At 40.6% G+C, this 23,166-nt stretch overlaps 1 protein-coding gene across 1 annotated transcript in view; it reads left to right on the top strand.

The window, feature by feature from the left end:
* Positions 1-23,166, top strand: part of colec12 (collectin sub-family member 12) — a 135,888-nt gene that overhangs the window by 1,941 nt on the left and 110,781 nt on the right. Inside the window, exon 2 of the mRNA XM_063062579.1 lies at positions 18,494-18,544. Within this exon, the coding sequence (XP_062918649.1) occupies positions 18,494-18,544 (51 nt within the window). The remainder of the gene's footprint in view (positions 1-18,493; positions 18,545-23,166) is intronic.

The raw sequence follows: 23,166 nt of genomic DNA on the forward strand, positions 1-23,166 counted from the left end.
CATCAAGTTGGATAAGTCACCAGGACTGAACAAGATGTACCCCAGGCTACTGAGGGAGGCAAGGGAAGAGATTGCTAAGCCTCTGGCGATGATCTTTGCATCATCAATGGGGATGGGAGAGATTCCAGAGGATTGGAAGCTTGCGATGTTGTTCCCTTATTCAAGGAAGGGAGTAGAGATAGCCCAGGAAATTATAGACCAGTGAGTCTTATTTCAGCGGCTGGTAAGTTGATGGAGAAGATCCTGAGAGGCAGGATTTATGAACATTTGGAGAGGCATAATATGGTTAGGAATAGTCAGCATGGCTTTGTCAAAGGCAGGTTGTGCCTTGCGAGCCTGATTTGAATTTTTTGAGGATGTGACTAAACACATTGATGAAGGTAGAGCAGTAGATGTAGTGTATATGGATTTCAACAAGGCATTTGATAAGGTAAGCCCAAGCAAGGCTTATTGAGAAAGTAAGGAGGCATGGGATCCAAGGGGCCATTGCTTTGTAGATCCTGAATTGGCTTGCCCACAGAAGGCAAAAAGTGGTTGTAGACAGGTCATATTCTGCATGGAGGTCAGTGACCAGTGGTGTGCCTCAGGGATCTGCTCTGGGACCCCTACTCTTCATGATTTTTATAAATGATCTGGATGAGGAAGTGGAGGGATGGATTCGTAAATTTACCGATGACACAAAGGTTGGGGGTGTTGTGGATAGTGTGGAGGGATGTCACAGTTTACAGTGGGACATTGATAGGATGCAAAACTGGGCTGAGAAGTGGCAGATGGAGTTCAACCCAGATAAGTGTGAAGTGGTTCATTTTGGTAGGTCAAATATGGTGGCAGAATATAGCATTAATGGTGAGACTCTTGGCAGTGTGGAGGATCAGAGGGATCTTGGGGTCTGAGTCCATGGGACACTCAAAGCTGCTGCGCATGTTGACCCTGTGGTTAAGAAGTCATACGGTGCATTGGCCTTCATCATTCGTGGGATTGAGTTTAGGAGCAGAGAGGTAATGTTGCAGCTATATAGGACCCTGGTCAGACCCCACTTGGAGTACTGTGCTCAGTTCTGGTCGCCTCACTACGGGAAGGATGTAGAAACCATTGAAAGGGTGTGGAAACCATAGAAAGGATGCAGAGGAGATTTACAAGGTTGTTGCCTGGATTAGGGAGCATGCCTTATGAGAATAGACTGAGTGAACTCGGCCTTTTCTCCTTGGAGAAACAGAGGATGAGAGGTGACCTGATAGAGGTATATAAGATGATGAGAGGCATTGATCATGTGGATAGTCAGAGGCTTTTTCCCAGGGCTGAAATGGCTAGCACAAGAGGGCATAGTTTTAAGGTGCTTGGAAGTAGGTACAGAGGAGATGTCAGGGGTACGTTTTTTTTTATGTGGGCTGCCGGCGACGGTGGTGGAGGCTGATATGATAGGGTCTTTAAAGAGACTCTTGGATAGGTACATGGAGCTTAGAAAAATATGTAATTATAGGTAATCCTAGGTAATTTCTAAGGTAAGGATATGTCAGCACAGCTTTGGGGGCCAAAGGGCCTGTGCTGTATGTTCTCCAGTTTCTATGTTTCTAAATATATTTATTAGGGCAGAACTGGAGAGATATAGGACTGAAATAGATTATCCAGATTGGGAGTCTCCAACCTGATACAGTGCTTCTGTTTTTCTCCCCACAGATGCCACATGACCTGCTGAGTATTTCCAGCATTTTCTGTTTTTGTATTACATTTCCAGCATCCCCAGTTCCTTTGATTTTCACTTGGGAGACTCTTTTGTTTCAATGGGATACCTGCCCAATGAACAGTTGGATTTACTTAAGCAGAAATAATATTTTTGCTTAAGTAAGTCCAAATTAGGAAGCAAAAATATAAGATCAGAGATCTGTTGGTGCACACATATTATAGTTCCTGAAAATCGGGCAAAGATCATGATGCATGATTGACTTCTTCCTTCGGTTGAATGCGAGCAGCACAACAACTTAATATTGACGGTCATTGTAATGATTTTGATGTCTGGCCAATGCAAATCACACCATTGTTTATTTGGGCATATCACCAAGAAGCCAGTGTGGTCTGTGGCTAACACAGGTTAAACCTAGCTAATAATTCTTAAAGTGTACCTACATCTCTTAAAGGGGAGGGGAGGTGTTGGTGCTTGTATTTCAGATGATCAGCTACTGGCTGTTCCACCTTCTATTCTGAGCACCAGAGTGAGTGAAATGAAAGGTTTTGAAGCATCATACTGGAGACTTTTCGTCATGGATTGTCACAAACTAAAGGCATTGTCACTGCCACTTGGATACCAAACATTTATTCCATTAATCCACACAAATATAGTTACACAAGAGCTGTTTGTTCCAATTATGGAATTCCTTTAAGGATCTGTTATGCAATCAATGCATAGAATTACATCGACATATGACATAGAAACATTCCCACAATCATTCTCGTGAAAAACCTCTCAACCCTCTCCCATGTCTACACATCCTTTCTTAAATAAGGGATCCAAAACTGCTCACTATACTCCAAGTGAGCATCCCAATGTCTTGTACATAGAAACCTGTCATTTGGCCTAACCTTTCCATGCCATTATTTCTGCCCTATGAAAACCTTCTGTAGTTTTTCCTCAACACACATCAAAGTTGCTGGTGAACGCAGCAGGCCAGGCAGCATCTCTAGGAAGAGGTACAGTCGACGTTTCAGGCCGAGACCCTTCGTCAGGACTAACTGAAGGAAGAGCTAGTAAGAGATTTGAAAGTGGGAGGGGGAGGGGGAGGGGGAGATCCAAAATGATAGGAGAAGACAGGAGGGGGAGGGATGGAGCCAAGAGCTGGACAGGTGATTGACAAAAGGGATACGAGAGGATCATGGGACAGGAGGCCCAGGGAGAAGGAAAAGGGGGAGGGGGGGAAAAGCCCAGAGGATGGGCGAGGGATATAGTCAGAGGGACAGAGGGAGAAAAAGGAGAGTGAGACCCGACGCAGACTGGGAGATCGTTTTGTTGAATACCTATGCTCTGTCCGCCAGAGAAAGCAGGATCTCCTAGTGGCCACACATTTTAATTCTACATCCCATTTCCATTCTGACATGTCTATCCGCGGCCTCCTGTACTGTAAAGATGAAGCCACACTCAGGTTGGAGGAACAACACCTTATATTCAGTCTGGGTAGCCTCCAACCTGATGGCATGAACACTGACTTCTCTAATTTCCGCTAATGCCCCACCTCCCCCTCGTACCCCATCTGTTATTTATATACACACATTCTTTCTTTCACTCTCCTTTTTCTCCCTCGGTCCCTCTGATTATACCCCTCACCCATCCTCTGGGCTTTTTCCCCCCCTCCTCCTTTTCCTTCTCCCCGGACCTCCTGTCCCATGATCCTCTCATATCCCTTTTGCGAATCACCTGTCCAGCTCTTGGCTCCATCCCTCCCCCTCCTGTCTTCTCCTATCAATTTGGATCTCCCCCTCCTCCTCCCACTTTCAAACCTCTTACTAACTCTTCCTTCAGTTAGTCCTGACGAAGGGTCTCGGCCTGAAACGTCAACTGTACCTCTTCCTAGAGATGCTGCCTGGCCTGCTGCGTTCACCAGCAACTTTGATGTGTGTTGCTTGAATTTCCAGCATCTACAGAATTCCTCATGTTTGTAGTTCTTCCTCATCCATATCCTTCAATATTGCACTATATTCCTTCCATTCACATACATGTTCATCCAGCCACCCATAAATGTATCTATGCAATTCTTTGTCTTGACATTTCTGCTAAATTCATTTTCAATTTTCTTGGTGGCAATTATATACTGATAACCTCCAGTCTCCACACAAGTAGAAACATCTCCTTTATTACCACTTAATAATTTCAAAAAAGTTTCATGGAAATAGTTAAAGGTACAAAAAACACAAACTACCATTTAACTGAGTAACAAATTATATATTTGTGCAGTACTCTGATGTTACCAAATATCTCATTTCTGCTCTGGGCACTGAAAGGAGAAGTTGAGGCCCCAGGTAGAGGAAGTTCGATCTTGATGCTCGTACAACTGGCCTGGGTGTAAGGTTGGAGCGCTCTGGGCACCGAGCTGATTTGAAGAGCTTGAGAGTTGCTTCGGGCTGGGCAACAAAATCTGGCCCAGAGCAAGTCGCTGGGCAGTGTGATCTAGGCCCTGGGCCTTTCGCTGCAGTGGTTCCTGGGTCCTAGTGCCAGGACTAGGACTCGCTCTCCACAATAGTCATTCCTCTCTCCAGAGCCTTTCGCTGCCCTGTTCTTTGGTCAATTTAAACGCTGGCCCAGATAGATTGAAAAGACAGGATGTCAGTTAGGATGAGAGCCAATCTTGCTTGTTCTCCGTAATGTTCATCTCCATGGCGCTGAGGCTATGAAGACTGCCCCAGCTGCTGTGCTCAGTGCCCCTTAATATGATGAACTGATAAGTGAGGTTTTGGGCCTACTCTGGGCTGCTCCGGGGTTCAGATCTGAGGACTCAAATTTGATTTGGAATGCTGCTACTCACTCAATTGTTAGCATGATTTGTTTTTTTCCCCTTTCTCTTATGCTGGGTGTAGGTTTTTTATTTTTATTCTATTTTTTCTTTAGTTGCATTCTTTCAGGTTTCTTGCATTGTGGCTACCTGTGAGCAAGCAAATCTCAAGGTTGTATAGTTCATACACTCTGATAATAAATGTATTTAACTCTTGAATCTCCTCATCATCTGGCCACTACTTCTAAATTTTGTAACTCAAAACAATAAATACATCAAATACTTTGGTAATACTACCCAAAATTAATAGCTAATATGCGAGATGATACCTTTGGAAAAGACAGGTGGAATGTTCCTTCAGAATGTAGGTAATTATGGAAAAGGATAGGTCTGGTCTTCGCATTAAGATTCTAAATTGAAGGAAGACCAGTTTTGATGGTATTAGAAAGAATCTGGCAGTGTGGTTTGGGACAGGTTGTTTTCTGGCAAAGGTGTACTTGGTAAGTGGGAAGACTTCAAAAGTGAAACTTCCAGAGTACAGAGTTTGTATGTTCCTGTCAGTATAAAAGACCAGGATAACAGGTTAAAGAACCTTGGTTTGCGAGAGATTTTGTGGTCCTGATTAAGAAGAAAAGGAAAGTGCCTAGCAGGTATAGGCAGGAAGGAATAAATGAGGTACTTGAGGAGAATAAAAAATGCAAGCGAGCACTTAGAAATAAATCAAGAGGGCTAAAAGTCATGAGGTTACTCTACCAGACAAAAAGGAGAATTCCAAGGGCTTCTACGGATATATTAAGAACAAAGGGATAGCAAGGACAAAATTGGTCCCCTAGTAGATCAGTGGTAATCTATGCATGGAGCTGAAAGAGATGGAGGAGATCTTAAATGGAGTTTTTGCATCTGTATTCACTCAGAAGACGGATATAGAGTCTATCGAAGTGAGGCAAAGCAGCAGCAAGATTGTGAACCCTATACAGATTACCATTTAACTTTGTATAGTGTTTGCTGTGTTGAGGTAAATTAGGGTACATAAATCCCCAGGACCTGACAGGGTGTACCCTTGGATTCTGGGCCAGGCTAGTGCAGAAACTGCAGCGGCCCTAGCTAGATATTTAAAACCTGCTTAGCCATAGGCAAGGTGCCAGAGGACTGGGGGATAGCTAATGTTGTTCTACTGTTTAAGAAAGGCTCTACGAATCAGTCAGGAAATTATAGGCTAGTGATCCTGATGTTTGTAGTTGGAAAGATATTGGATCTAAAGGATCGGATATGTAAGTACAGTATTTGGATAGATAGCGACTGATTAGGGATAGTCAACATGGCTTTGTGCGTGGTAGGTCATGTCTAACCAATTTTATAGAGCTTTTAAGGACCATTAGACAAGAGCAGAATTAGGCCATTCAGCCCATTGAGTCTGCTACACCATTTCACCATGGCTGATCCATTCCCCTCTCACCCCATTTATCCTTCCCTCTCCCTGTATCCTTTGACACCCTGATTAATCAAGAACTTATCAACCTCTGCCTTAAATGCACCCAATGACCTGGTCTTCAGAGCCATCCGTGGCAACAAATTCCACAGATTCACCACCCTCTGGCTAAAGAAATTCCTCCTTATTTCTGTTCTAAATCAACATCCTTCTATTTTGAGGCTGTGCCCTCTGGTCTTAGACTCCCCCACCACAGGAAACATCCTCTTCACGTCTACTATCTAGGCCTTTCAATATTCGATAGGTTTCGATGCGATCCCCCCCATTCTTCTAAACTCCTGTGAGTACAGGCCCACAGTCTTCAATAACTGTTCACACAATATCACTTTCATTCCCAGAATCCTTCTCATGAAAAACCTCTGAACCCTCTCCAATGTCAGCAGATCCATTCTTAAATAAGGGGCCTAATACTATACTCCATGTGAGCCTCCCAGTGTCTCATAGCAGCCTAGGCTTTATATCCTTACTTTTATATCCTAGTCCTCTTTAAATAAATTCTAACATTGCATTTGTCTTCCTCACCAGTGATTCAACCTGAAAATTAACCTTCAGGGAATCCTGCACAAGGACACCCAAATCCCCTTGCACCTAGAATTTTTGAATTTTTGCCCCATTTAGTAAATAATCTACACGTTATTCCTTCCACCAAAGTGCATCCCCTTGAACTTCCCAACATTATATTCCCATTTTCCACCTCTTGGCTCATTCTCCTTATTTGTCCAAGTCCTTCTGCAGCTTCTCTGCTTCCTCAACACTACCTGCTCCTCCACTTATCTTTGTATTGTCTGCAAACTTGGGCCACAAAGCCATCAATTCCATCATCCAAATTGTTGAAATACAACGTAAAAAGAAGTGGTCCCAACATGGAACTCCACCCCCATGGAGCACCTAATCCAAAAAGGATCCCTTTATTCCCACTCTTTGCCTCCTGCCAATCAGTCAATGCTCTACCCATGCTAGTATCTTACCTGTAATACTCTGAACTCTTATCTTGTAAGCAGCCTCATGTGTGGCACATTGTCAAAGGCCTTCTGAAAATCCAAGTAAACAGCATCCATTGATTCTCCTTTGTCTAATCCCGCTTGTTATTTCTTCAAAGAATTCCAGCAGATTTGTCATGCAGGACTTTCCCTCACGTAAACCATGCTGACTTTGGCCTATTTTGTCATGTGCCACAAAGTACCCCAAAACCTCATCCTTAACAATTGACTGCAACATCTTCCCAACCACTGAGGTCAGGCTAACTGGACTATAATTTCTTTTCTTTTGCCTACCTCCCTTTTTGAAGAGTGGAATAACTTCTGCAATTTTTCTCTGGAATCAGACCAGAATCTATTGATTCTTGAAAGATCATGACTAATATCTCCACAATCTCTTCAGCTACCCCTTTCAGAACCCTGGGGTGTAGTCCATCAGGTCCAGCTGACTTATCTACCTCTGAGCTTTCAGTTTCGCAAGCAATATCTCCCTACTAGTAGCAACTGCACTCACTTTTGCCCTTTAATGCTCTTGAATTTCTAGCATACTGCTAGTTCCTTCCACAGTGAAGACTAATACAAAATACTTATTCAGTTCATCCGGTATTTCCTTGTCTCCCATTACTATCTCTCCAGGATCATTTTTCAGTGGTCCAATATCTACTCTCAACTCTGCTTTACTGTTCATATATCTGAAAAAAACTTTGATACCAGTTTTGATATTATTTGCTAGCTTACCTTCATGTTTTTCTTTTTCCCCTTATAATTTTTTTAGTTGCCTTCTGTTGATTTTTTAAAAATTCCCAATCTTCTAACTTCACACTAATTTTTGCTCTTTTATATACCCTCCCTTTTGCTTTTATGTTGGCTTGTTTTCACTTGTCAGCTATGTTGCATCATCCTGCCTTTAGAATACTTCCTCTTCTTTGGGATGTGTCTATCCTGCTCCTTCTGAATTACTGCCAGAAACTCCAAACATTGCTGCTCTGTCATCATCCCTCCTAGTGTCCCTTCCAATCAACTTCGGTCAACTCTGTAATTCCCTTTAGCCCATATCAGACTTTAGCTTCTCCCTCTCAAATTGCAGGGCGAATTCTATCATGTTATGATCACTGTTTCCTAGGGTTCCATTACCTTAAGCTCCTTAATCATATCCAGTTCATTATACAATACCCAATCCAGAATTGCTGATCCCCTATTGGGCTCAACCACTTGCTGCTCCAAAAAGCCAAATCAGAGGGATTCTACTATTTCTCTCTCTTGAGATCCAGCATCAACCTGATTTTCCCAATCTACCTGCATATTGAAATACTCCGTGACGAACATAATATTCCCTTTTTGATATGCTTATTCTATCTCCCATTGTGTTTTGTAGACCACATCCTGGCTACTGTTGGGAGGCTTGCAAGTAACTCCTGCTGGCGTTTTTTTACCCTTGCAGTATCTTAACTCTACCCACAAGGATTCTACATCTTCCAATCCTAATTCACCCCTTTCTAAAGATTTGATTTCATATTTTACCAGCAGAGTCACTCCTCCTCCTCTGCCTACCTACCTGTCCTTTCGATAGATTGTGTATCCTTGGATATGAAGCTTCCTATTACAATTGTCTTTTAGCCTTGACCCTGTGGTATGCACAAAGTCATACCTGCCAATACCTAACTCGCTACAAGATCACCTACTTTATTCTGTTTACTGCGTACATTCAAATATAACACCTTCGGTCCTGTATTTGTCACTCTTTTCAATTTTGGCCCCCTTTTGCACTGCAAACCATCCCACACTGCAAATTTGCCCTACCATCTGTCTGTCCTTCCTGATAGTCTCACTATATACTAGCTCTGATGGTAAACCTACGTCCCCATCCTGATCACTCCAGTTCCCATCCCCCTGTGAAATTAATTTAAACTCTCCCCAACATCTCTAGCAAACCTGCACGCATGGATATTGCCTTACCTCTTCGCTTTATGTAAAGCCTGTCCCGTTTGAACGGGTTATACCTTCCCCAGATGAGATCCCAATAAAACACTGTTTCCGGGTTCACTGCCCCCTGCATCAGTTCCTCAGCTACACATTCATCTGCCAAATCATCCTATTCTTGCCTTCACTGGTGCATGGCACAGGCAGGAATTCAGAGATTGTTACCCTGGAGGTCTTGCTCTTCGGCTTCTACCCATCTTTCTAAATTCTCCCTTAGGACTCCCTCTCTTTTTCTCCCTATGTCATTTGTACGAATATGTACCAAGATGTCTGGCTGCTCACCCTCCCTCTTTAGAATGTCATAGACACAATCCAAGATGTCCCTGACCCTGTCACCTGGGAGGCAACATACCATCAGGGCCTCTCTATCACGTCCAGATTGTCCTATCTAACCCTCTAACTATGGAATCTCCTTCACCACTGCATTCCTTCTCTGCCACCTTCCCTTCTGAGCCAAGTACCAGAGACCTGGTCACTGTGACTCTGCCCAGTACTTCTTCACTCAGAGGGTGGTGAGAGCGTGGAATGAGCTGCCAGTGCAAGTAGTAGATGAAGTTCAATTTCAACATCTAAGAGAAATTTGGATGGGTACAGTACATAGATGGGAGGGTTTGAAGGGTCATGGTCCAGGGGCAGGTCAATGGGACCAGGCAGATTAATGGTTCAGCATGGACTAGATGGGATGAAGGGCCTGTTTCCATACTGTACTTTTCTGTGGCCCTATTTAAATGAAATACCTAACAATACTATACAACTATGCAGTACTATACAACTGGGAATTGGATCCTAATATTTATCAACAGAGGAATTCATACAATGTATGCTGCTGTGTTCTCTTGATTGACTGTAAATAAATAAAAATCAGGGCACACAGCTAATACAGATAATGGACTACCTTCATATAATGCTTTCAATGATTGCATCTTTCAAATCTTCATTTTCATTGTAACATTCAAGATGATTATCTATACCTACAAATTCTTAGCAGTTACTAATATGTTGAAGTAGTTAAATCATTTCATTTTCACTTCACGGCTGTTTCTGGCATCTTCAAGCCTGAATACTTGAAATTGCTGTGAGCAAAACAGTTCTGAATTGTCTTACTGCTTATTTCTTACCAACTATCAGTGACAAAAATCATTGCTTTTTGAACACAGCGCACACACACAACTGTCGCTATTTAAAAACTGTTTGCTTAAAACACAGTGTAGTGTCTAATGGCCATGTGACTGAGACTGTTTGGCAGCAGACTTTTGTCTCAATTAAGACCATAAGATATAGGAACAGAATTAGGCCATATGGCCCAGCAAGGCTGCTCATGGCAGATTCAATTTTCCCCTCAGCCCCAGTCTCCTGCCTTTGCTCCATATCCCTTTATGCTCTGACCAGTCAAGAATCTATCAAACTCTACCTTAAATATACATAAAGACGGCCTCCACAGCTGCCTGTGGCAAAGAATTCTGCAGATTCACCACCTTCTGGCTAAAGAAATTCCTCCTCATCTCCATTCTAAAAGGACACCCCCCTATTCTGAAGTTGTGTCCTGTGGTCTTAGACTCTCCCACCACAGGAAACATCCTCTCCACATCCACTCTATCAAGGCCTTTCATCATCCAATAGGTCTCAATGAGGTCACCCCTCATTCTTCTGAATTCTAGTGAATTCCAGAGCCATCAAACGCGCTTCATATGCCAATTAAGCAGCATATTGTCCCAAATAAACACAGAAAATCCCAGCTGTTTTCTCAATTAGTTCTCATTTTTTAAGAGATGTGCCAAATAAATAGTTGCTCTGATTAATCGATGGTCCAATTAACCGGGATCTGCAGTATATGGATAAAGAGCTAGAATTTCCAATAAAGCGTGGGCATCCAAAAATCCAGCTATGTGAAACTAGTAATGACTAAAAGCATTTTGAAAATATCTTGCTTTACATTTATATAAAATAACTGTAGACTTACTATCCAAATCCTGGGAAGATCAGTGAAGTGAAAGGTCTTGATCACATGCTGTTTTAGTTATTGGCTTTAGTGCTTTGTTGTAATGATGCACTGGTCTGGTTCCCGCACTCATCATTTGACTTATATGACCATTGACCCATTGCCACCTGAACTGTGACCTTTATAACTTATGGAGTTTCTTGCCATCAGTTTGACTTCAGAAAGGCCAGAAATTCCTCCAAGTGCAGCTCTGCCAAAAGGAAGCATAATGTGTAATTTATAACCAAGAAACAGAAATTACTGCTGAAATTAGATAAAGGCATAGTACTGCGATGAGTGTGGAATGTGGGGTGGGTAGTTCACTTATGAGTAGATCATAATGTTTTATGCTGAAACTGATGTTCAGTAATAAACAAGAAACTATATATAAATCTAAAATGATGATTTAGACAGTGGTAATGGAATAAACCTTACAGAGGAGGAGTTGAGGATGCAATTAGATGCCAGTGTAAATTTAAAAAGCTGAAAGTTTCCCCAATCAACAGCAATGAACTGAATGTTCCAAGATGGCCAATCAAATCCAAAAGGCAGGATAGAATAAGGCAATTAGAAGTGCAAATGAAGCTTCAGTGGATTTTGCCATGAGTTACTAGTGAAAACCTTTCTGTTTAATGAATTCATAATGCTGGTGAAATATCCCTTTATTTGCATTAGTTACCATGGAAAACCTTAAAAACAGCTGATGAAAATGTGCTGCAGAGGTGTAAGTAAAGCAGAAGATGTATTTCCAGTTCTTAGACATGCCGGTGTAAGCCAAAGCATAAAGGAAAAATCCAATATCCATGATGATACAAGAGGGTAAAAGTATTTCCAGTTCATTATTGTACTATGAAAAGAGCAGGAATAATCATACAGATCTGTTTGAATGGAATGCTTTTTCAAAAGTGGTTTGAGAAGCACTTTTTTCCTGATGCTTCTAATTAGTTAAACTTGATGAGAAGTGTGCAGCACAGGTGTGTAGTGATTAGCACAATGCTTTACAGTACCAGCAACCCAGGTTCAAAACCCACCGCTGTCCGTAGGAGTTTGTACATTCTCCCCAGGACCCCATGGGTTTTCCCCGGGTGCTCCAGTTTCCTCCCACAGTCCAAAGACGTGCTCGCTCTTAAGTTGATTGGTCATTGTAAGTTGTCCCGTGATTAGGTTAGGGTTAAATTGGAGATTGCTGGGGGCACAGCTCAAAGGGCCAGAAGGGCCTATTCTGCACTGTACTATTAGAGACATAGAACATGGATACAGAACCTTTAGCTCAATGAGTCCATGCCAGCCACAGTGTCCACCAAACTAGCCCTTATTTCCTGTGTTCTGCCCTTATTCCTCTAAGCCACAACCACCCTCCCTCACGTACCCAAACAAGTGTTTCTTAAATCATTTCATTGTACCTGCCTCAACCACTTCTTCTGGCAACTCATTCCTTATACTCACCCTCTGCATGAAAAGGTTGTCTCTCTGGTCCCTTTAAATCTTTCCCCCCTAACTGAAATCTATACCCCTTAGTTTTGGGTACCCCCACCCTGGGGAAAAGACTGTTACCATCTGCTTTATCTATGCCTCTCATAATTTTAAACATTTCTATCAGGTCATCACTCATTCTGCAATGTTCGAGGAAACATAAATACCTGCCTGACTATTGATCGTGATGCTAAACCTCTTGTGAAAAACAATGTTTTTGTCATTCAGTTACCTGCAAGTGTAATATTGTTGGTGTAGCTAATGAACTAAAGAATTTTAAGACCCTTGTAATATCAGTTTAAAAAATTTATGAGGTTTTAATTATTTAATGCTACAAATTGAGACCTGCCAATGTAAGAATTCTAAATGATTTTGACCTGGGCTGCTGAACATGTATTGAACCAATTCATTGAAGACACGAGGACTAACACTTGGCATACCCTGTGATAGGAACTGTGTTTCATGCAATGGTGAAGATTCTTATTTCGTGCAACATTGTGTATCAGAAAAGAAGAAAATGACTTTCGAGTGCTGCCGAAGAATTTCGGTCTGAAACGTCAACTATACTCTTTTCTTAGATGCTGCCTGGCCTGCTGACTTCCTCTGGCAAGTTGTGTATGTTGCTCGGATTTCCAGCATCTGCAGATTTTCTCTTGTTTGTGACTTCTGGATCTGTTAGATTTTGAAAAAGGATTGACTTCTGAAGCTTTACAGTCATCAGAAGGAAACATTATTGAAGAAGTGTGAATAATTATGCTCTCATTGATCACACACAGAGTAAAATTGTGATATTGATCGTCCATCCAAGGGAGAAAGATTAAAAACATCAGAACACTGGTGATCAAACAGAGAAAGGGTTCATAGAGAAAAGCATAAATATATGTGAAATAGTCATTAAAGTTCTACGACAACAGATTTGGAACACAGCAAAAGGTAATGCAGGTTTAAAAGATTCAAGGAAAATTAATCAAAGGAAATTCTCATTTATGAGGATTTGAAATTACTTGATCTCTTTAGTTAAGCTTTCCAGTGGAGTGCTGTTGACCTGACCTCAACTTTAACTGCAACAGCCAAATGTAATTAATCCAATATCCTTTGTTGGAAGTGGATAACAGGAAAAATATTTGGTGAATACATAAAAAAAAACATTTCAAATTTTGTGCATACATAGTCCAAAATCCTGAAATCCACCACATTCTCAGTCTCAAGCCAGAATTTACACAGGGACTCCTTTAGTGTCATAAATTGCCATCGTTCTCTTTTTCTGGCATTAATTTTAATTCCACCTTCTCTAAATACGTAAACTGTTGAATTGTTGGTAAACTTCTCTTTAGATAGGACTAGTGCTACATCTAGCAATTGGCACACTCTTCATATCTAATTGTGGTCAAACTTTATAACCCATAACTTAGATTCAAACTGGTGAGTATTTAGAGAGGTATGGGATAATAGAGGATAGTAGCTTTGACAAGTTAATTTTGACAACTTTTATCTAACAGTATCTGTATAGGTGAGATGAGTATTAACATGATATTGTGTAAATGAATTCTCAAAATACTTTCAATGTTACCTGAAGAGCAGGCTTGTTATGAAAATTCAGACATGTCATTATTAAAGAAATGCTGTAGCAGCAGCCAGACAGGAAATATAGAGCCGTGTTGTGAAGTATTTCTTGGTTGAGGTAGGATTGGAATCTGTGTATCAGAGGTTCAATATAGGGTCCACATTTGTTTTTGATATTAATGAATAGACCCAGCAGTTCACTGCATAATCTGGCAAATCTGTTTATTTGGTGGCTTCAGAAACACACTTCCGTTGGAGTAATGCAGATTGACTCATATCTTTCAAGCTGATATACAAGTCGTGAACTGCAGTATAAAAATAAGCCCTTCAGCCCATCTAGCCTGTGATGAACTGTTATTCTGCCTATTCCCAGCAAACCGTACCTAGACCATAACACTCCATACCCTTCCCATCCGTGCATCGACCCAAACTCTCTTAAATGTTGCAATCGAGCCTGCTTCCATCACTTCTGCTGGCAGCTCATCCCACAGTTACACCACCCTCTGAGTGAAGAAGTTCCCGCTCAGTTTCCCCTTAAATATTCCACCTTTCACTCTTAACTTATGACCTTGAATCTTAGTCTCACCCAATGTCAGTGGATAAAGCCTGCTGGTATTTATCCAGTCTATACTGCTGATAATTTTGTATACAGTACCTCTATCAAATCTCTCCTCATTCTCCTGTACATATGGGAATGAAGTCTGAACTTATTCAACTTTCCTGTAACTCTGGTCCTCAAGTCCTGGCAACATCCTTGTAAATTTATCTGTACTCTTTCAATCTTTTGATATCTTTCCTGTAGGTAGTTGACTAGTGCCCTGTACAATACTGCAAAATTTTCCTCACCATCTTATACAACTTCAACATAACATCCCAACCCCTATATTCATTCCTCTGATTTATGAAGGCCAATGTGCACAAATCTCTCTTTACAATCCTTTCTACCTATGATGCTACTTTCAAGGAATTAAGTATGTGTATTCCTTCATCCTTCTGTTCTACCACACTTCTCAATGTCCAACTATTCACTGTGTAAGTCCTACCCTGGTTTACTCTCCCAACATGCAACACCTCACATTTGCCTGCATTAAATTTCATCTGTAATTTTTCCCAACCCATTTTGTCAGTTGGTCCAAATCCCACTACAAGCTTTAATAGCCTTCCCCACTATCTACTACTCTCTCAATCTTGATGTCATCTGCAAATTTTTACCACAATATCATCCAAACCATTAATATACTGTAGATGACAAACAACAATGGGCCCAGCACCAATCCCTGCAGCACACCACAGTCAGAGAGGCAACCTTATACTAACACTCTTTGGCTTCTCCTGTTAAGCCAGTGGTGAACCAAATTTACTACTTCATCCTGAACGTCAAACGACTAAATCATCTGGACAAGTTTCTGATGCTGGACTTTATCAATGACCTTGTTAAAGTCCGTATAGTCAATCCCCAGTGCCTTTCCTAGTAATCTCCTCATTTAAGATTCCAAACCCTTTCCTTTTTGAAGGATTTCAATTTTAGGAAAGCAACTTATTTGGGGGTTCAAAATACATTAAGCATTTTCTCCATGAACTTTGTCAATAATAAAATCTATTCAAAGTTTGATTTCCTGCTTATTCCATGAATGGTACACTGTATCATGTTTTTCTAATTTTAAATGAATATAAATAAAAATATAACAATAACAAGAGAAAATTTGCAGACGCTGGAAATCCAAGTAATACACACAAAATGCTGGAGGAACTCAGCAGACCAGGGAGCATCTATGGGAAAAAAGTACAGTTGACATCTCGGCCCAAAACGTCAACTGTACTTTTTTCCATAGATGCTGCCTGGCCGTCTGAGTTCCTCCAGCATTGTTTGTGTGACGATAACAAGAAATGTATTGAAAATTAATTGACAAATTTTGCCAAGCAGAATGTTATCAGATGTACACATTTTTCATTAGCCACATCAGTGTACAAATCACTGCTCACTTTTTAGCTCCTTTCACGAGAATCCATGAACACCTAATTTTATAATACTTTGCTCTCTTGGTTGTGCCAGGGAACTAAAATGAGCAAAATTATAATACCAGATGTCATCATTCTAATCTGGTTCTAATTAATATTAAAATACACCTTATTGTGACTGTATGATCACTCTTAGAAGAGTAGCGCTTTATTTCACACATTTCAGAAAGCAATATTGTTTGTTTTGATTCATCTTTTATTTTGTTTTGAATATTTGCACATAAAAATGAAGATGATAAGTCAAAGTTCAAAGTAAAGTAATTATCAGGAACATATGCGTCACCAGATACAACCTTGAGATAAGTGTCGATGACCAGCTCTAACTGTCTGTAGCAGGGCTGAAGCCAGGGGTAAGGTCATGACTATCAAATGGCAAATCTATCAGGCAGAGACATAATGGGAGAAAATTCAATGTTTAACAAATTTGGCAGGAAAGGCAATTGAGTGAGAACTGAAGAAGCTTGAAAGCTAAGCGGAGGATCTGTATACACTTTCAGACTGAACATAGAGAAAAAAAATGCTTCCTAGGTTTTAAATGTTGACAGCTCTAAGGCTAGTTGGCACCAGTGATTGAGTGCGGTAATAATATAATCCTCCTATTTTCTATTCTGCCTGTGTAAGCATTTCTTCTTACAAGGGTTTCCAAATCATGCTAGGATGGCAAAGATTTACATGTGCAAACGGGGCATTGCTAAATTGTCCAAACTTGCATTGCTTATCATCTTCTTCGGCTGTCTATCGATTTCGATGTGACTGAACATGCCTTGCACAGTAATAAGGCAGACGGTGTCATGCCCCCACCATACAGTCTCTCTGGGCTTTCAAATCTGATGCTAAGTGGTACACAGGAGTGCAACAGACTGAGCGGATAAGGAAGCTGCCCCGCAGTGACAACTAACCAGTCTAGTGATGCCATCCGTTGACCAGCACTCTGGTTCTTCCACATGCCACCAAGGTGGCTGTACCATTGACCCTTTTGGATTCATCTGCCACAGACACCATCAGACGCCCTGCTGCCGGCGTCCTCGTTGGGTGCAGCTTTTGCCTGAAGAGGCGTAACCTACAAAGTAGCAAAGGCATGCTTACCTCCTTGACTTAGCTAGCCACAATCCTACTACTAGATCTAGTCTAGTAGTATACCGATGGAACATCACCTTCATGGCTAGGTTAGACCTGCCAGAGAATGAATCTCTGCCGTACTTCGCCGATGTTTGGCCAGTGTCACTCCTACACCACGGTGAGGTGCCAAGGTAGGATTTTGTAGCATTGCTTATAGGTAGAGGGTGATGGTAGATAGACCATGTTCTGCCTAGTGGTCCATGGCTAGTGCTGTCTTGGGACCCCTGCTCTTTTTATAAGTGACTTACATGAGGAAGTGGAAGGGTGGGTTAGATAGTTTGCAGATGGCACAAAGATTGGTGGTGTTGCGGATACTACAGAAGGTTGTTGTTGTAGGTTACAAGATATTCACAGGATGCAGAGCAGGACTAATAAGGGTCAGAGAGAGTTCAATCTGGGAAAGTGTGAAGCGATAGACTTTGGAAGGCAAATTATAAAGTTAATGGCAAAATTCTTCGAAGGAACAGAGGGATTTTAGGGTCCAAGTCCATAGATTCCTCAAAGTTGCTGCACAATTTGATAGAATGGTTAAGAAGGCATATGCTGTTTGACCTTCATTAGTCAGGGCATTGAGTTCAAGTGACATGAGGTTACATTGCAGCTCTATAATATATTGTTTACACTTACAATTGTAATATTATGTTCAATTCTGGTTGCCTCATTATAGGAAGGACATGGAAGCTTTAGACAGAGTGTGAAGGAGATCTACCTAGATGCTGCCTGAATTGGAGAGCAGGTTTTATGAAGAAAGATTGAGTAAGCTAGGGCTTTTCTCTTTGGAGCGAAGGAGAATGAGAGGACACTTGATAGACGTGTATAAGATAATAAGAGGCATAGATAGAGTGGGCAGCCTACACCTATTTCCCAGGGCAGCAATGTCTCATATGAGAGGCCATATTTTTAACGTGATTGCAGGAAAGTATAGGGGGAATATCAGAGATAGATTTTTCACATAGAGAGTGGAAATGCATGAAACACACTGCTAGGTTGGTGATAGAGGCAGATACAACTGGGATATTTAAAAGACAGATAGACACATGAATGGAAAAAATGGAGTGCTACATGTGAGGAAAGGCTTAGATTAATCTTGGAGTAAGTTAAAAAGGTTGGTACAGCATCATTTAACATAATAGTATAGGCTGTTTTAAGTTGTCATATCAAAGAGATAGCAACAAGGAGCATAAATAGATACAAAATATCTCAGAAATTACAAAATCATAATCCTTTAATTGTGGTATGGGTTTGATGTAAATACGGATCATAATTTTTCTTAATGGTGAATACATAGAATTTGATATAGTTACTAATCCTCTTTGGTAATTCATGTGGACTACAGGAATCCAAACTTTTTCTTCTGTCTGTATGGGTTAACACCATGCTCCATTAGTTTTACTGATGAAATTATTTGTTCTTGCAGACGACTACAGTGAAGAAGAGGAGGTGCATTCAATGGGTTACAAGAGGTTTGGTGAGTAGTAATTATCTAGAGATCGCAAGAATTTGTTGTTGTCAGAAACCTTTGTTAAAGGAATGAAACTCCTTCAGCATTTGCAGAAAATACATTTAAAGTGGTATTAACAGAACTGATTTTGAGGTAAGTCCTATCATAAAGAATTCTTTCTTAAAATACCATCTAGTGTAGACATCGGAAAGTTATATCAAGGAGAGAGATTGAGCACATTAGTTAAAAAGCATCCATTTTCTGATGGGTATCTTACCCTGAGTTTACACAATGGTAGCAGAATATGTTTGGTGTAATGTGCTTTTTTAATCCCTTGAAGCCTATTTCTTATATTTTAATAGCTCTAATAAAATAATTAGTAATAATATTATATCCAACTGAAACATTTAATGTAGAAGGAGATGCAGTGCGGATGTGGTTATACCAGTATTGAGGGCTTGCCTAAACTGTCAGTAGAAGTCAAATGTATTTATGGTATATTTTGTCTATTAGAATTGGTGAATGAAGTTATGTACTAAAGATTCTCTTTAATATTGTTGTAACAACCCTTGTTATAGATAACTAAAAATAAATGGACAGGAAAACAACTTCCTTGCTCAATTATCGATGTGTATTGAGAGGTCTAAATGTAAGTACCGTATGCCATAATTTGAATAATTTTAGGTTCTTCAAAGGAGGCCATATGTGTGGAAACACGGGGTGATCACTTTCTAGGGTTAAATTACAGGCCTTCCAACAGTCAGGGAACTTAGAGGAGCATCTATCCTCAGATGTTCAAAGGCAAATAAGGTTATGAACATGCTACAAATGCTCAACTTCTGGATGCCCTTACAAATGAGTAAGTATTTGGAAGACTGGCAGAATGGATGCAGAATATTTAAGAGACCGGTGAGGTGGATGGGGATGTACTTGTCAACTGTTGCGGGCTGCAGCCATCATCTTCTCAGTGGAAAAAGAGTATTTCCACTGGCCTTCTTTTCCATCAATGCCTCCCTATGTCCCCTCCCTCCCATCGAGTTGCATAACCAATACCCTGCTTTAATTCATTTCAAAGCTGGAAACAGTTCAGGTTACAAACAGTTCTTAGGAATGGACCCCTGTCATCGATTGAAGGCTGCCTGTAATATGGTATTTCATCTTCCCCAGTTTTAATTGGTATCAACTTATGGTGCAAGTCTTAAGAGGGCATGTGATTTTTAAAGATCATCCAGAACAGCTTCTTAAGCCAGTAATCAATAGGTCACCCACATTATTGGAGAAGAGACAGGGAAGCCAGAAAAGTAACTAAAGTGTCTGTGGGTGAGGTAATTCTGGAAAAGGACAAGGGTGATTCAGAAATTAAGGTCCTGAAGTGGAAGAAGGAAAAATTCAATGTCATAAAACAGGATTGGGTAAAAATATACTAGCTATAAATCTAGTGGGAGACTTTTAAAAGTGAAATCATGAGAGTTAAAAGCCAATGTCTGCCTGTAAGGATGAAAGGTTAGGAAGACAAGTCTAGAGAGCCCCAAGTGTCAAGGGTATTGAGGGTCTGAGAATAAGAAATAGGAAGTATATAGCAGGTATAGAGTATTGAAAATGCATGAGGACAGAATGTACATTGAGGGTACTTAACAAAAAAGGAAATTAGGAGACCAAAGATTGCAGAAAATCCCAAAGCATTTTATAAGTGAAACTCCCTGTTTACCTTGGCTGAATAAGTCTGGGGAAGACACTCTCAAATCCCGCCAAACTCATGAGATTGGGATGGCTCGATCCCACTCCAAACCCTGGTTTGTGTGGATGCTGCGTCATTTGCTACCCTGTTACATATTAGTGCCATAAAATAACAGACTTTACGCTGCATACGATTAAAGGAATCGTATTTTAACTTAACTAAAGGGTTAGTAAAGAATAGGACCCATTCTAATTAAACAGACAAATGTGCTCAAGTTGGAGCTCATCTTGAAATTCTGTCACTTGCATGCTGGGCCCTCAGTCACTGTGAACCGCCCACACCACCTTCTGAACGTCACTTGCAATCCATCTTGGACAAACAGGTCTCCCACTGGATCATATGCTATGACCAGTTCTCCCCAATGTGTTCTCTCTTCATCTCCCACCAAACAAAAGCACCAAGACCAACCTTAGTGTCCCTCACCAGAGAAACCTCCCCTTAATTCTACCATCCAAATTGGATGGTAAAAATTTCTCATTTTATTCAAGAAGGACAACAGGATAAGCCAGTTGATTATAAGCTAATGAGTCTAACGGCAGTGGTAAGGAAGATGTTGAGAAATATATGAGGGACACTACTCACCTACATTTGGAAAGGCAAAGATTAGTCCAGGATAGGCAGCATGGCTTTGCTGGTAGGAGACCCTATCTGACTAATATAACCACATTTTTTGAAGAAGCAAAACCTATATGGATGAAGGCAGTGCTCTTAATATAGTCTATATGACTTCAGTAAGGCTTTCAACTAGGTCCCGCATAAACATTTGGTCCAAAAGATTATAGACCATGGGGCATGTTTGAAAGTTGATTCGAAAGTTGCATTGGTAATTGAAGACAGACAGTAATTTTGGAGGGTGGTTTTATGCTTGGAAGTTTGCAACCATGATGTATCACAGGAATCAATACTGAGACCCTTCTGTTTCTTGTACGTTAGTGACCCGGATGTAAATGTAGAAGGTACTAATAGTAAGATTTCAGGTAGTCCAAAATCAATGAGGTCTTAAAAGGCTGGGATATACACTGTGAACGGTAGGGGCCCGGGGAGTATTGAGGAACAAAGGGATCTTGGTGTACAAGTCTAGAGAATTTTGTATTTAGTAGCACAGGAAGATAAGGTAGTGAAGAAAACATGGAATGCTTGTCTTATTAGCTGTGGCTTAGGATTTCAGAGCATAGAGGTCATAGTACAAACTTACAAAATTTTAAAATTTTGGTTAACCACAGCTGCAGCATTGTGTGCTGTTCTAGTCACCATACTGTGTGAAAGTCATAATTGCATTGGAGTATCTGTAGAGGAGATGTACTGGCATGTTGTGTGGAATAGAAAGTTTCAGTTATGAGAAGAGATTAGATAGGCTGTGTTTGTTTTCTTAGAGCAATGTAGGCAGCGTTGACCTCATAAAAGTATACTGTACAAATTTATAAAGGGTACAGATATGATCAATATTAGGAAACTCATCTCCATAGCAAAGGTGTCCATAACCAGAGAGCATAGATTTAGGGTAAGAGAGGATCTGAGAAAGAATTTCTTTCACCTAGTGGTGGTGGAGACAGGTACTGTCATAGCATTTAGAAACTATCTAAAAGAATACTTGAATCACTGGGCCATTGAAAGCTTCAGACCAAATTCTGGATGCACTTAATTGTCAGAATGCTCATGTCTCTAACTAGAATGAACTCTTGGCTTCACAGTCGATCGCATTGTGGCCTTTGTACCTTATCATCTATCTGCACAGCACCTTTTCTGCAACTGTAACACTATATTCTGCATTCTACCATTACTTTTTTCCATTTGTACTACTTCAACATATGTTTTGAAATGATTCCTATCAATAGTGTGCAAAACAAAGTGCCTTGATTTATCTTAGTACATGTCACAATGATAAATCGCTTACTAATTAATAAATGCCTTACGCTAAATGAACAAAAGATTTTCTGTAACAAATTATTCCCTTTTCTGTTGCATTCATGTTTGGAATGAAGTTTGCAGTGCATTACTAATAACCTTTTCTTGGAGTTTTTGGGTAGTTTTAATCTTGGGTCATTGATGAACAACAAAGTGGAAATGTTTCTGGAAAGAAGTGGTAGACAAGGTCATTGCTTTGCTTAGGCAACACTTTGTTACTTTTGCAGTATCTCAGAGAATAAAATTGAACAGAAGCAGTGAATTATATAATATGTTTAGCCAATAGTAGATTGATCTCAAAGATCTGCAGGAATCATGGTCAAAGAAGGACTAGAAATGATAGCAATAATGTTCTTTTGCAATAAGAATGTGACTAATAGGATAATAAGAGAACCAGAGAATAGTTACAACATAGGAGGCAATTTTGTCTATCACATCTGCAACAGCTCCACATGAGTAATCTACCTAGTCCACTCAACACAAAGTCCTACAACACTAACTCTGGTGGTAAATTCCAGATCCTATCCACATGCTAAAATCACCTTTCTTTATGTCACTTTTTGTTAAACAATTTGCTATTCTTCACCATCTAGCAGTGAGAACAGCTTTCCTCTATCTCCTTCATCTGTACTCTTTAGGATTTTAAAGAGCACTATCAGATTCCCTCACAACCTCGTCTGTTCCAAGGTGAATCCCACATAGTTCATTCAACTAACTAAAGTACATGATCGCAAAAGCTCTTCAGCACCCTCTCTAAAAATTTATTGTATATCTCTCTTGATGTGTCATTTCTAGCACTATACACAATATGCCAATCGTAGTCCAACCAATATGTTATAAACACACATTATGACTACCTTGTCCATGACTCTGTATCTCTTTATCTACTGTGCTGTTTTAGCCACTTCCTTAAATTACCCTGCCACATTCTTCCTATACTTTAGACCCCTCTGTTCTTGTACCCTTTTTGGAATGGTGCCCTTTAGTTTACATTGCTTCTGCTCAA

The sequence above is a fragment of the Mobula hypostoma genome, chromosome 1, assembly GCF_963921235.1.
Source record: "Mobula hypostoma chromosome 1, sMobHyp1.1, whole genome shotgun sequence".
Lineage (NCBI taxonomy): Eukaryota > Metazoa > Chordata > Chondrichthyes > Myliobatiformes > Myliobatidae > Mobula > Mobula hypostoma.